The sequence below is a fragment of the Toxotes jaculatrix genome, chromosome 13 (genome assembly GCF_017976425.1).
Source record: "Toxotes jaculatrix isolate fToxJac2 chromosome 13, fToxJac2.pri, whole genome shotgun sequence".
NCBI lineage: Eukaryota > Metazoa > Chordata > Actinopteri > Toxotidae > Toxotes > Toxotes jaculatrix.
The window spans coordinates 7,668,132-7,682,695 of NC_054406.1; the positions used below are offsets into that span (position 1 = coordinate 7,668,132).

General features: G+C 42.0%; 2 protein-coding genes across 3 annotated transcripts; both read left to right on the forward strand.

The window, feature by feature from the left end:
* Nucleotides 1–1,316: 1,316 nt before the first annotated feature.
* Nucleotides 1,317–8,998, forward strand: s100u (S100 calcium binding protein U). The gene is made up of 3 exons (XM_041053276.1): nucleotides 1,317–1,470; nucleotides 4,247–4,373; nucleotides 4,725–8,998. The coding sequence occupies exons 2-3, from the start codon at nucleotides 4,254–4,256 to the stop codon at nucleotides 5,235–5,237; spliced, it is 633 nt and encodes a 210-aa protein (XP_040909210.1). The 5' UTR covers nucleotides 1,317–1,470; nucleotides 4,247–4,253; the 3' UTR covers nucleotides 5,238–8,998.
* Nucleotides 8,999–9,269: 271 nt separating this feature from the next.
* s100s (S100 calcium binding protein S) lies at nucleotides 9,270–12,140 on the forward strand. 2 transcript variants are annotated; one of them, XM_041053237.1, is made up of 4 exons: nucleotides 9,270–9,336; nucleotides 10,628–10,674; nucleotides 11,012–11,165; nucleotides 11,379–12,140. In XM_041053237.1, exons 2-4 carry the CDS (start codon nucleotides 10,661–10,663, stop codon nucleotides 11,574–11,576), a joined length of 366 nt encoding a protein of 121 aa, XP_040909171.1. In that variant the 5' UTR covers nucleotides 9,270–9,336; nucleotides 10,628–10,660; the 3' UTR covers nucleotides 11,577–12,140. The 2 variants fall into 2 exon arrangements, with proteins under 2 accessions (XP_040909171.1, XP_040909172.1); XM_041053238.1 differs by having other exon boundaries at nucleotides 9,310–9,336; nucleotides 10,628–10,678.
* Nucleotides 12,141–14,564: the final 2,424 nt, after the last annotated feature.

Sequence of the window (14,564 nt, forward strand, 5' to 3'; positions counted from 1 at the left end):
CTGTAATCCTATATGCTACCGCAACTTCACCATGCAGACAATATCTTGTTCCATAGAGCTTCATAATGCCTGTACAAAGCCGCCTGTCCAAGCGTTAAGGAGCAGTGATGCAAAAGCGTAGCCTGGTCTTCACTGTCATTGAGGCCTCAGTAGACTGTGTAACAGGGATATGCATCCAGTTATGTTTGTGGGGACTTATTGTTTTTGCAACATTTTGGGTCTTGTAGTTAAATTGAACTTTGCTTGTTTAGCTTGTAATTCTGGGTGTTATGGTCACTTTGTATTAACTCTGATGTCTAGACAGAGTTATGTGTGCTGGCATGCTCCCCAGCTGTTTTATAGCTTGTGGGTCTGTTTTAATTTTGTAAAAGAGAAGAGGTGCAGCTCACTGATTTTGAGAACATGGATCTTTCAACAGATAAGTAAATGTGACCTTTGTATCCACAGTGCACATGCTAAGGTGCCAGTGTGGGAGGAGTGATGACGGGCAAATGAGTCAGCAGCAGCAGAGCTAAAGACTAAATGAGCAGGGCACCCATCTGGTGTGGGCTGTGAGTACATTGTCTGCATTCGGAAGCTCCCTTAGTTGTGTCTCCCTTATCCATAGTAAGAAGCACTAACAGTGTGATTTAATCGGTGGAGGGAATTTACGACACTTGAAAACCCTTTCAAGAATCTGGCAAGACTGCTTTACCTCTTGCACCACTTTTGAAACCCACACTGGCTTTTCTGTAGTATTTTCAATGAAGATTCCTTTACTCTCAAATTACCAAAGTGTCAGTGGGGGGAAGATCACTGCCATGTTTTGTGGTTGCAAAATTTGATGTTGTTCATGTTTGTAACTTTTGGTGCAACAGAAAAGGGTATTTTGAATTTGTTGTCCAAAGACAAAAAAAAAAGGAGGCACCTCCTCTTTTAAAAAAAGGGTTGTAGGAGTCTATATGATAACTATACTTCCAGTTTCAAAGTGTATTTTATGTGTGTGTGCCTACATTTAATAAGTGAAATACTTTTTAAAGCGACTGAGACTTCTGCAGATGAAGTAATCCCACCCGCCCTGTCTCTTCGTCCCTGCGGATGAAGCCGCTCCAAGCCACAAGCCAGGCTAGCTGGCGTGAAACTGTGCAAATCACACATGACGCGAAACAGCTGGCCCATGAGCCAAAGATAATTCCAATAAAAACCAAGTATAAGTGTTTTGATACACTTTCACTCCCTTTTCCTGAGAGTTAGACCCGCGCTCTTCCACATTCCCAGTTCTCCCTCTCACTCTTCCAGGTACACGCCCTTTGACTTGTCAGGGGGAAAAGTTTTAAGGAAAGAAAAAACCTAAATCACGGAAGAGATTCTGCAGTCCTACTAGTTTGGCAAGTTCTCTGGACTCAAAGCAGCGTAGAAAGGCGGAGAAGAGGGCAGAAACTCAAATTTGTGCACATTTACACACTTCTCTTGTCCCGCAGACGGTATACGGTGAGTTGAATGCGTCTTTCTGGATTCCTTTAAGTTTCTCCTCCTTACGACCACTGTATTTGCTCATCGTTTTTTTTTTTTTTTTGCCACGTTTCGGTAGGCTATACTCTTGCAAAAGCCATCCCATGAAACTTGGCCGCGGTCTGAGTGCAGGACGGTTTCAATGACTGCAGCTCTCGGGCTCACGTTGCACTTTTATAAAAGAGTAAATGATGATGGACAGTGGCTACTTTGCTTTGATTACCATTTACTTTTTCGGTTTTATTGGCTGTGTTTAACTGCCATATGCTCTCCCTCCCCCCTCTCTCTCTCTCTCTCTCTTTCCCTCGGAAAGATATTTGATAGTTTGATGTAGATCAGTTGTCAAGTTGCCGATCAATTGCAAACAGCTTATCAAAAATTAAAGTGACTTTAGGTGACAGAATATTCATCTTAAATATAGTATTTCCAGTGGGCTCCACTGTCGCGCGTAAAAGCCCAAAGTTGCGCAAAAATCAACACTTTGCGCACAGTGTGCTTTTTATTAAGAGGCCCACAAGGAGTGACAGCTTGGCTTGCGGAGTGCATTTTTGTCGAGCCGTGTCGCCTATGACAGCCTCTTTCAGTACGGATTTTATAGTGTTTAAAGTCGATTTCGGTGTTAATGATGATGAGTCCTGGCAAACCTGATGCTTGTTGACAGTGTTGCGCACGCATCTCAACGTTCAGTTGTCCGTATTTTCAAACCTGGCCGGGGAGTTGGCTGAAAGACAGCCACTGTACGTCTGCTCGCCGCAATTTACAGCCACAACCTAACTTGTTCCTCTGTTAATATTTGATGACACACGAGCGGTAGTATTGTCATTACTCTGCGCACATACCGTATCACATTCGCCCATTTGGAAACGCAACACTCAATCTCCTTTGGGCTGTGGAGGGAAACGGGAAACCTCTGGTTGTAGGGCTGTATATTTAATTATTTGTTGTCTTTTGCGCATTTTGAGACAAATAATGGGGATTAGTTTGTCTCCTGAGTGGGAAAAGACGAAGCTCTGACGTGGGACTGGTGATGGAAATCTCAAATTCATTTGTCGAAATTAGGACACATGTTGTAACTCTATCGAAAAGGAAATTACCGCCTTAAGACGGCCCACGGAGTAAATAATAAATGTGAGAATGGACGTAAATATCAATCTAAGAATAGATGAAATGTCTTTGCTGGGTATTTTTGGATAGGGCGCACTGAGAGCAGTTAAGGCCCTTATGTGCTAAGGCTGCGGAGGGTGTGTCACCGGTGCAGGAAGAAGTCCCCTAAAGTTCCTGCAAAACACGGACTCTGTCTGTGATATCACAAACACTGATAAAAGACATGATCTGTGGATGGCAGTTTAAATCAAAGGTGCGCTAGACTAACCTGTTTTCTGAATCAATGCTCGTAACATTATTACTATTGTACAGTGACAGCTGTATTGACAATCAGATGAGATATGCTCGCTCAACATGCAAACGTGTGGTTGTACTATGTTAGTGTCACAGCAGAATGGGTCAAACAGTTACAGGTCAGTTGGTCACCTTACAAAGTCCGAAAGGGGTTGAGTGAAATTTTAGATTTTAATGGCCCTATGCCACAGTATCAGAGCTCTCATGGTGTCTTGTGGTATAATGAGACTAACAGGCACATGCTCTTGGCCATACACACTTATGGTGACTGCTGTAGAGAGATTGCTGGGCTGGAGGGTGCTCGAGTGTGACATGCACTTCAGTAATTGAGATATTAATGTGCTGTTTACAAACAACCACTCGGCTAATGTGAGCAAGACACTGTCCTTGTGGATTCAAGGAGTCTACAGTGTGTTTTTTCACCAGTGTAAACTCTTGTTTGCTCTGCAGTGTTTCAGTACTGAAGCTGACAGACGAGTACGTTCAGCTACAACACATCCTGTCACCGCTTTGGGGCAAACTAGCTCGGTGTTAGCCTGTAAATTCCTGTCTAAGTGATCTTCGCAGACAGCAATGAATGGAATTCCTGCAAAGATGTGTCACCCACTGGCATGTTTTACATTTTGAGCAATGTCTGTAGATTATCTACACACCTGTCAAGATCTGTATTTATGATTGTGTCACAGTCTGAGTCAGGTAAGGTCTGAGTAGACTTTTAAATATTTGTGTATGTTTTTAACGTAAAGGAATTATCTGCTGATGTGTAATCCATATCAGGCCTCGACGTCAAATTCATTAGGGATGTGTGTGTATTTGTGTACAACAATGTGAAGGCAGTGGCTTGAGAAGAAGAAAGGGCAGCAGAGTGAAAACAAGGATGAGACAGTGGCACTGAAAGAGAGAGGCAGGTACAGCTGGTAAGAGAGAGAGAGACAAAGAAATAAAGAGAGAGAGAGAGGAGCAGACAGGGACAAGGTAATCCCTTAGGTAATCTGAAGCCCAGTCCCCTTGGTAGCTTCACTAGATCAGATGACCTATCAAAGATCAGAACTTCCATTGTGCATCGGTGCTTGTCTCTCAATCAGACTCCCTCTCACCTTCTCCACTTATCTCACATCACCGTCCCTCCCTCTAGACTCAACACGTGAAACGAAAGGCCTTGTAGGGACACAAGGAGATCCTCTGTTTCATTTTCCACTGAATGTGCCCATCACTTAAATGTGTTTGGAATCAGACCATCCTGCAACTTCCTCCCTCACACAGCACGCAACAGCAGTTTAATCATTTCTGCCCTGGTTTGCTCTATCATTCTATCTACCTCACACCACTGTCTTTACCTCTCCCTTTTTCCACACAGAGGAGTCATGGAGAATGCCATTCAGACCCTGGTGAAGGTCTTCCTGAAGTCGGGCAAGGGAAAGGAGAGTCTAGGAAAGAAAGAATTCCAGACTCTTGTCAAGTCGCAGCTCAGCAACATCCTCACGGTTAGGAATTCTTCACTGAACCTTTCTGAAATGTTACCAACACTTACGTTATGTAACTACCCCACAGAAAAGCACCCAGTAGTTTTGCCATTAGCACTGGCTAGTCTTAACCTTTCCAGAGCATTGTGGCCAAATGGTGGTGTAGTGTACAGAAGGTGAATGGGAACAGTGATCTAATATGATAGAATGACATTCATCTGCATTATAATGTAAATAGAGCCACCGATAGATTTACTCATCATTTACTTATCATTTACTAATAGTGTGTGGTGATTTTACCACCATGGGTCCAGGTAGAGTTACTCATCATCATGCTTGATTGTCTCATGGTTGTGTGTGCCTACTACTCAGGACACAGACAGCAATGAGGCGGTCAGCAACATGGGAAAGGAACTGGATGCAAACCAGGATGGCAAGGTTGGCTTTGAGGAGTACATGAAGCTGGTCGGCTACCTGGCGGTCTCGCTCAGCGAGCAGAATGTCCTTGCCAAAGAAGAGCCAGCCCAGAATTCTGCATCCGGACAAGTGGCACAAAGCACCCCTGCCAAAGAGGAGGAGAAGCCAGAGGCAAAGGAGGAAGCAAAGCCAGAAGCAAATGAAGAGCCGAAGGCAGAAGCAACTGCTGAAGTAAAGGTAGAACCAAGTGCAGATGGAAAGGTGGAAGTAAAGGTAGAAGTAAAGGCAGAGGGAGAGACGCAGCCAAAGGAGGAACCGACAGCAGCAGCAGTAGTGGTGGCAGCAGCAGAGGCGGTGAAAGGAGAGGAGAAGGTGGAGGAAACAAAAAAGGTGGAGGAGGCTGCAGAGAAGCCAGCTGCAGCTGTGGAGGAAAACGCGGAGAAGAAGACAGAGGAGGCAACCTCATAGGGGACAATCCATTCCTTCACAAACAAAAAAATCACTCTACACATTTACATTAAACACTACATAAAACATAGCATTAACATTGCCAAAATAAGTTTGTAAGCCACTAAAGTTTTTTTTAAATGCACACAACTTTGAAATACAAAATGTAGGTAAAACCTTCAAACACTACAAACCTAGCTCTGAAGAAACCCCAATCTTAATGTATGAGAAATAATACATGTACATGACAGTAGAATTATTGCTTTGTACTAGTGCTAGTTACCACTATGTTCATATGTACAGCATGTGCATTCCACTATTTAGCACATTTACCTCATCATGATAATATACTATGATTGCATGCAGACGTACACTATCATGTGCATGCCATATCCCTGTGAAACTTTACTGCAAAGTATGAGTTCCCTGCACACGAGACCAAAGTGTCACTGCATGTTAACACACCACTACAGACAAGAGGTTTCATTTAAATCCTGTCCTCTCTTCACTTTTGATTCACTGTCTGGATCTCTCCTTCCACAGTTGTGTCACGCAGCCCTATATTACTTGCTGTCCAGTCCTCCGAGTGAAATATCACTAATATACAAATTGCTAGGTACTAATGGCTTAAAGTAATAGTTTGACATTTTTGTGCTTATTAGCTTTCTTGCCAAGAACACTGATGAGACAATCGACACCACTCTTATATGGTTTTAGCATGTGAAGCTACAGCCAGATTCGTTAGCTCATCCTAGCATAAAGACTGGAAATACAGGGAAACCGCCACCCTGGCTCCAAAGGTGAACAGAAAACAATCTATTGGCACCTTTAAAGCTCACTGACTAATATGTTATATCTGGGCTGTTCAATCTTGTTTGTACTTTGTTTTTTGTACAGATTAAACAAACATGATATAATGTGTTAATTAGTGAGCTCAAGAGCTGCTGGTAGGCAGACAGAGTCAGGATAGCAGTTTCCGCTGGTTTTTAGCCTTAATGCTAAGCTAAGCTAACTGGCTACTGATATAGCTTCATATTTACTGGACAGATACGAGAGTGGTATCAATCTTCTCATCTAACTCTTGGCAAGAAAGCAACTAAGTGTAAATCTCAAAATCTCGAACTATTCCTGTAATGGTTTCATAAAAATCTGTCAATAACACTACAACTTTTTTTTTTTTACATTCTCATCTTTTAACTCACAGTGCTATGGAGCTGATTTGGCATGACAATAAACAAATTGTTTTGCTGAAGCTTTGCATTCAGCTCATCTTAATTGTGTACTCAATTGTTCCCCATCACACCTTCTTCCCTCTCTTTCAGTCTAATTCATGGGCTCTCTATCGCTTTCTTTTTTTCTGTAATTCCCATAGAGGTTAACTTCATCTGAAGTCTACAGTACATTCTCCTCACTCATAGTCAGCTATGGAATAGGAACTGGAAGATCAGGCGTGGCCCTTGGCTAAATAATTAAGGTTCTAAGGCTGCAACCCACACCAAGGACCCTTACGGTCAAAAGGGAGCCCAAAATAGTCCCACGGGAGTGGAATGGTCACTGGAGGAGCACGTTAGAGAAGGTGTTCATGCAACCTAATCCTTCTGGATTAGAACTGGTGGCAAAAAACAGGATAACAAGAAGTAAAGAAACCCACAACAGGTGTGTCTGGCAATTTTTATCTAAAGTACCTTCTGATACAGTACCTGTTATTGTGTTTTCCAAACCACACTATTGCGATAGTCATATTCTACTTATTGATGCATAAAGGTGCTGGACTGTAGAGTATCTGGAGTAGCACTGGATTGGAGTGACACAAATTCGACCTCTTTTTTTTGAGGACCTGTTTAAAGTTGATGATTGTTGCTTGTTGTCTTCCACTGGTTTTAGCACCAGTTGTTCAGGCCTGGCTGTTTGTTTGTCGGTCACACCCTCATACAGTTTAAAGACCCTGTTTGGCATGCAACTGGATCCTTGAGTCCCAGGCATTGGGAAACTACTGGATTAGGCATTTGATGGGTAACACACCCTGGGACACAAACAATTACATGAAAGTAATCTCGGGCTCCACTGATCCTGCCCATCAGACGAAGTGGTGGTGTCAGAGGGATCGTTGTCAGAGGTTGTGCTAAGTAAAAAAAAAAATATGCTGAGCCATCAATATAAATTTATGTGGTGTGATCTTTTATAACAGGATAATAATAAGATGCTGCATGCTATCAGAAGCGTATTTGCTAAATACTACTATTGTACTACCATTATTGTGGCCATTATTTAAGTTCCACATGGCCTCTTTATATTTTTAACCTAATTCTTTTTTGTTTGGACCACTATGGAGATCACTTGAAAATGTAGTTACATGCAATTTGTTAATTACAATTTAATGATTTGTAAATTGTCTCATCATAAATAATGCAGCCATGAGAAAAAGGTTCGTGTTGCAGGCTTGCTATATTATCGGTCTACCTGGCCAGCCACGTAGTGCTCAAGGCACACACGTTTATGGCACTCTACCAAATGTGCACCTTATGCACTGTAACAGCACCAGGCACTCCAAACTGCTTGGCAGCAAAATGGGCAAGACAAACAAACCGAGTCATGTGGTCACCCTGTCTCACTGTGACACTCCCATTGTAAATACTCTCATTTACACTCACTCTGCTCAGCCTTTATACTCACACAGTAGTACACTATGTTTCCTGCATGATCTATTTACTAACAAACTTCTTAATACATTTTGGGTTATTTAGACTATATTATTATTTCTTTTATTAAAACCCATATTCTTTTTTTTTGTATCAAAACATTTTCTATTAATGGTACTTCCTGTGAACAATGGAAACATATCACTCTCTTGCACCATCTACAGCCAGTTTCCTGTTTAACATGTAGTTAGGCCTCAGGCACTTGCATCTTTTGTATATATATACATATATATGTATACACACCACAGGCCAGGTGTTTAATCATACTGCAATTCATTTTAATTATTTTTAAAATGTGATCTGTTTTCTTTCTTTGCTCTCAGCCAATCATCTTAAGCCAACTTGTGGTAAGAAGAAACTGGATCAAGCAAAATTAACTTTACTGGTGTATTGAAATGACTTGACTTGCACTACCAACAGATTCCTGGATTTAGCGTGAACAGACCTGGGTTAAACGTCATCTGGAAATTATTTTATCTCAGTTAATGCTTTCTTTTAATCTATTTGGAATAGCAGATGGACAGAGTGAGCTGTGAGCGCTAACCTTCTTTCAGAGAGGTTGAACTGTCTGCACTGGCAGTTTTGTTACTGTCCCATGGTGTAAACCCCACCCAACCTTAAGTCCACGTAGATTAAAAACATGCTGGAACCAAACACAGCAGATTTGCAGCAGGGAGTATTTGACGCCAGATTTTCATTGCCACACAATAAGTCTCTTTCACTGAGACACAGTAGATGAAGATAAAGGCCTGTGTTAAGAATCCTCCCAGTAGATATGATAAGTGTACATACAAGTATATGGATGTGCTTTTAAAGCTCATTGGGTCAAAATGTTTGTGATTATGGGACCATTGCCAGGATATTGTGCAGGTTTTCACACGTTTCACGTTGATGTGCTCTGTTTATTTCCTGCCAAGTATTAGAGGGTTTGTGTGTTTAGCAGTTGGACTAATTTCAGTCCACTGTCAAATCTAGTAAACTCCACTATGCTAGTATTTCAACTTCACATGTAATGCTGTATCATTTTTGCTTTTTCTATGTGACATGTAATGGCTAATATTGAATAAAACTGTGACGATAACATATTATTATTTGAGGTATCCTGTGTGCTGGGTTACTTTCAGGAATCCCGTTGTATGTGCATGTTTGTGAGTGATGGAGAGAGGAAGGTAGAGAAAGCACCTGCAAAGAAAGAGAGAGAGAGAGAGGGAGAGAGGGGAGGATAGAGAAACAGAAGCAGAGTGCATGTACGTCAGTGGGTGAAGGATTTTGATGGTGGGGGGAGGAGGGGGAGGAGGGGGAGGAGGGAGAGAGGCAGGTGATATTTAAGCCACTGGCAAACTCTCTCCTCATCCATCTCTGCCTTGGCTCTGTCCCCTGCACCTCTTCAAAGACAAAGGAGGCCCTCCATCAGCACTCAGGTAAGACAACTCGGAGGGGTTGCTTCATTGTACTTTCTCTTCTGTATCTGATCAAGGGTTCCTTGTAAAGTGAAGTATTTTATCAACTGTGCAGCTGCAGCAAGCAGAGGTCAAATGAAAAACCTTGAGAGCACTGAGACACTGGGAAGTGGGCACTCATCACAAGACTTGGAAAACATAACTGTGGGCTTCATTTGAACAGTTCTGTCTTGAAAAGTTTGTTGATGTGTGGGCTTTGAGAAGAGCATGACAGGAAATGTATACATCAGTGAAATATGGAAACAAGTGAGGCCAATACATCCATGTATATCCATGTTGTGCCTATAAGAACAGAGTGGATATACCAAACCATTAGTGCATCAATATTTCCCACACTACAAAATGGATTTAGCCTTTTTTCGATCAAATGTTTAACATTACAAGTCTCTCGACAGGGATTTTGTTCCTTCATTAAGATTACATAGTGCATATGCATTATTACCATACTCAATATTGTGTTACTGATAGCATTTTTGTCTCCATGGTTTCCTATTGTATTGTGTCAGTCAGTGAGACAGATGACCCCTATAGATTTTCCAGGTAGCCAGCTTTGGTGTCCGTTCACCTCCTCTTTTGTCTCAGCTGCCTAGAACTCTGTCCTCTCTGGTACAGTGCTCTGCAGAATGATGAGAGGCAATAACCAGTGACTGACATGAGCATCCCTGTCTGCTTTTGTAATTGCTGATTAGTTAATAAATCATGCACAGAGACATTGATTGATTGATTGATTGAATGAATGCTTCCTTCAGTGCTTTGTGTGGTTGTGGATTAGCCTCAAAACAATACTTTAGGCTTTTATTTTCCATGTGGGAAGGTTCCTTAACTTTAATCTTGAGCCTTAAAGTTAAATGTGACCAAAGAAGAGTGGAAGTGAATGGGTGCCCTCATCTGTATGCACACATTAGTGTATGAGCTGAACCCTTAGGTTTCTGAATGTGTTCACCAAACAAGTTTTGTTTCACTTCTGGTTTCCATTTTAAATGATAAGGCTGCTACATGATCAATGGACAGAGAACGTGCTTTACACCGAGACCGCTTTTACACTGATACCACAGTGTTGATAGTTACATGCTTATCAGCTTATTGAAGCAAAAACCCAAGGACTATCAATACAGCTCAACTGTATTTTTATGCAGCACATGAGGTGACATGAATGTGTTTTTTGTTTTTTTTTACACACTGAGATAGGATGTATTCAGACTCAAACGCTGCATCATTGACAGTGACTCTATCTGTGTCTGTGTGTGCACAGTCTCTTCACGAGTCCAGCACGAGAAGCTCCACGATGCCGGACACAATGTGTGTAAGATTGTTCGAAAAACCTTTCCAAAGCTATCCTCCACCTTTCTATCCAAACGTCTGAAATGTAAAACCCAGTAAGGTCACACACACACACAATGACCAGACTACTTAAATTAGGGTCAGTAATAGCCTCTGCACTATGCGCAGAGTGTTATTTGACCCATCCTCTAGAAATGGGAAAACCTCTCTGCTTTGGTTTCCATCTGGCTTCCTAACTATCGCTTTGTCTTGGAGGTGGCTTCACCCTTGATTGCTATGTGACCGCACATGCAGCTGGGGCTGAAGAGGGCATTCTGTGGCAGAGTCTGACCTTTTGACCTGATTCCTATTCCAGCATGTCCAAGGAGCCCAGTTCCAACCTGGAGAGTGCCATGCAGATGCTCATAAAGACCTTCCACAAATATTCAGGGAAGGAGGGCGACAAGTACACGCTGAGCAGAGGCGAACTGAAGGAGCTGCTACTAGAGGAGCTGGGGAGTTACTTAGGGGTAAGAGAAGACGTGTGTGAAGAGGCAAATATGTGGTTGCACACTAACACACAAGTACAGTTTGCAAATATGCAACACACAAGTGAAGGTATGTGCTCACATACTCTGACACACAAGCTGGAACAAGTCTGTGCAGTGATGTATGCCCACACACACACACATAACAGAGAACACATTCTTAACTCCCTCTCTCTGTCTGTTCTCCTCTGACAGAGCTCCAAAGATAATGAGGCGGTTGAGAAGGTGATGAACGACTTGGACGCCAACAATGATGGGGAGGTGGACTTCACCGAGTTCATCATTCTGATGGGCGCCCTCACAGTTGCCTGCAACGACTTCTTCCTGGAGTACAAAACAGATGACAAACCAAAAGATGGAAGCAAAGGCGAGTCGGCGGAGAAGAAAGACTGAATGAGTGCAAGACCGAAGAGTGGGGGAAGTGGGAGGGAAAGGTGGAAAGAGGGAGAAAAAGAGGAGGAAGGGAAAGAACTGTAAATCAGGAGAGCTAGAGGACAGAGTTGCAATGGATTTTTGTCTTATGCAATTTGTAAACACTACGGCTACACGTAAGGGAAGCGTTCCAGCAGATAGTTTGTGGGTTCACAGAACACGGGGCATTCAGCAGGAGTAGTGTTTTCCCTCTGCAACTGTTTTTCATACCACAGCATATCTGGAGCTTGCTGCACTGTTCTCAGAGCAGTGAGTGACTGTACATACAGAACAGGGTATATTCCAGCTTCTTTGCATTCAACTCAAATTCAACAGTTCTGACAGTTTCTTGAATGTTTTGAAAAAGGCAAAAGAGGATGTTAGATTTTTGCAGAAGGCGTACCAGGATGTTTGAGCATTCCTTGCACATGAATAATTTGTGAACATATATTAAGTTACAGATTATCATATTATTGTATGTACTCAGTGTTGAACAATAGACTATGATTTATCCCCTTTCTTGAGCCTATTTTGTAATCCTTTTTGGTAATAACCAATGCATTCTTCAAAATATTAAACATGGCATTTAACCAACTATTAATTGTGGCGTGTTTGGTTTCACATTCTTAAAAATCCCTCATGCTGCACAAGTATTCAAAGACATGTCGTACATGAATTGGTGCACCTGGAAATCAAGTTGAATGGTGCAGAGAGAAACAATGTCAGCAAACAGTGAGCGTGTGCTGGTGCGTGAACGTCCACGTCTCTGTGTGTGTGTGTGTGTGTGTGTGTGTGTGTGTGTGTGTGTGTGTGTGTGTGTGTGTGTGTGTGTGTGTGTGTGTGTGTGTGTGTGTGTGTGTGTATTGGGGATTCCCACAGAGTAAACTGCTCCAGCTCATACATCCTGCCAACAATATCCTGCAAGTCTTGTTCCACTAGATATAAGCTGACCCAGATGTTTGACTTGGATCTGCATGGAAAACTTCTTCAAAAGAGGGCGACAGAGTGAGGAGAGAAAGAAAGAAAAAGATGGGATGACGGTGTGAGGGAAGATAAAGAGTGTTTGTGTGTTTAAGTGTGTGTGTCTGTGTGTGTTTGTGAATGAAGGAAGGACAGCATAGGCGGGGGGGGTGAATCCAGTTTATGGATTACATCAGTCAAGTATGTAACTTGGAAAGTGGTGGTATAATCACAGAGGAATGTTCAAGTTGCTGTGACTGTTCGCGCACTTACTGTCCCTCAGTGTCTCTTTCACACACATACAGATCAGTAAATCAACACGTCGCCTTCCACCTCATTGGCTTTTACAGCTGCTTGTCACTTTTAAACTATGACGGTGGAAGAAATGCTGAGCAGCTGAATCACAGATCCTCTTCTTTCAACCACAGGGATATCTCACTCACTGGGTATAATTGTGCTTGAAGGCCGACGAGCTGAATCACTGCCTCTTCTTACCTTCAGCAATATTATGAAACTTATTCCAGGTCAGTCGGCATCTGTGGGTGGGGTTCACCCTATTTGCTTTCATTCCTCGAGCCGCTGTGTTCTCTACAGGCGTCCTCTGATTGGGTGGTTTGAATGTTTGAGCACAACATGCACGGCCTGCAGATAGGTAAACAATTCAAAACAAAACAGTGTTCATGACTGTTAACCCTGCTGTGGCCTGAAGGGAAACAAACAGCCTGTTACGAGTGCTGACAGCCTCAGTTACCTGCTTTTTCATTCCAAAGGACAATAAATCACCTGCTTTCCTGTAGAACAAAAGAGGGAAGAAAAAAGTAACAATAGTAGTATAAAGGAGTATTATACAAAAGGAACAGTTTCAGTATGCAGACATGTCCATATCCTTTTCACAAGTAGATGTACTGGTACACCTGCATCCAACCTACTACTTAAGTAAAAGTATACTTTAAGTAGTAAATGTTCTTGGTCTACAGAAAAATTGCCTTTGTGAATGACATTTTTTCAGAAATTACAATTTTAGATTGTAAATACTGGTGTAGTACCATTTTACTTCTTTACAAGTACTATTTTACTTCTTTAGCTGGTCATGATGAAGGTGAAGGTAAGAGTGGTTCTCAGTTGAGAGTTTGGCCCTCTTAAAAGGTGACATGATAAATGTGAGGGGTCATGAGATGATCAATAGTGATAGGGAGGAAGAAAAAAACGGCCCAACTACATGCTGCTTTTTTGTGAGAGGTCACAAGCCAAAACTGTTTGCAACCACTGGTTTAATCTTTACCCATGCATCATATTTTATAAGCTCAGCATTTGCTCTTTCTGTGTAAAACATTAATCTTAAAAGTAATGAGTAACTTGTTAAATATATGTAACGCAGTAAAGATTTACCCCTGAAATATAGAGGCATCAAATGGAAATACTGAAGTACGACCACCTACAAATTGCACATAAGTATAATACTAGAGGATTACAAATGGTGCTAACTGACTTGTAATGTAAAAGCAGCAACCGTGTTTGGACTGAGTAAAATTATGCAAAATTTTTGTGTCCTTGCTAATGGAACAAGTGTTATTTAGGAACAGTTTATACTTTTATATATTATAGAAACTATAAATTTATTTTGGAACAAAATTTAGTGCTCATGAAATGAAAGGAAATTCCGATGTTACTCTGCATGTAGTAAAAGAGAGAAGGCTGATGTGTGTTCAGTGAATTACGTGTTTGTAACTGAGGTGGATCAGTTGTGCACCACAGCGAGACAGACATTCTCCATGAGTTATGTTCTTGTGCAGTTACTTAATTCTCAGATACATGGCCTTTTCAACCCCACTTGGACATACAATGGCTTGAGGACATCCCGCACAGAGTATCTAAAAACACACCTGACCTTAGCAGGTGAGTTGATTCAAACTAAAAGGCAGATAGATCACACACGTGCTTCCCGTGTGAGGAACGGAGATGAGCAACACAAAGACAGGCAATGTCACTGGCAATGAGTCTGAAGCATCT

Excerpts from the sequence above, each read along its gene's own strand:
- s100u (XM_041053276.1), top strand. The coding sequence starts at position 4,254 with ATGGAGAATGCCATTCAGACCCTGGTGAAGGTCTTCCTGAAGTCGGGC. Across the intron at positions 4,374-4,724 it reads AGCTCAGCAACATCCTCACG|GACACAGACAGCAATGAGGC; the intron begins GTTAGGAATTCT and ends CCTACTACTCAG.
- s100s (XM_041053237.1), top strand. Across the intron at positions 11,166-11,378 it reads AGCTGGGGAGTTACTTAGGG|AGCTCCAAAGATAATGAGGC; the intron begins GTAAGAGAAGAC and ends CTCCTCTGACAG.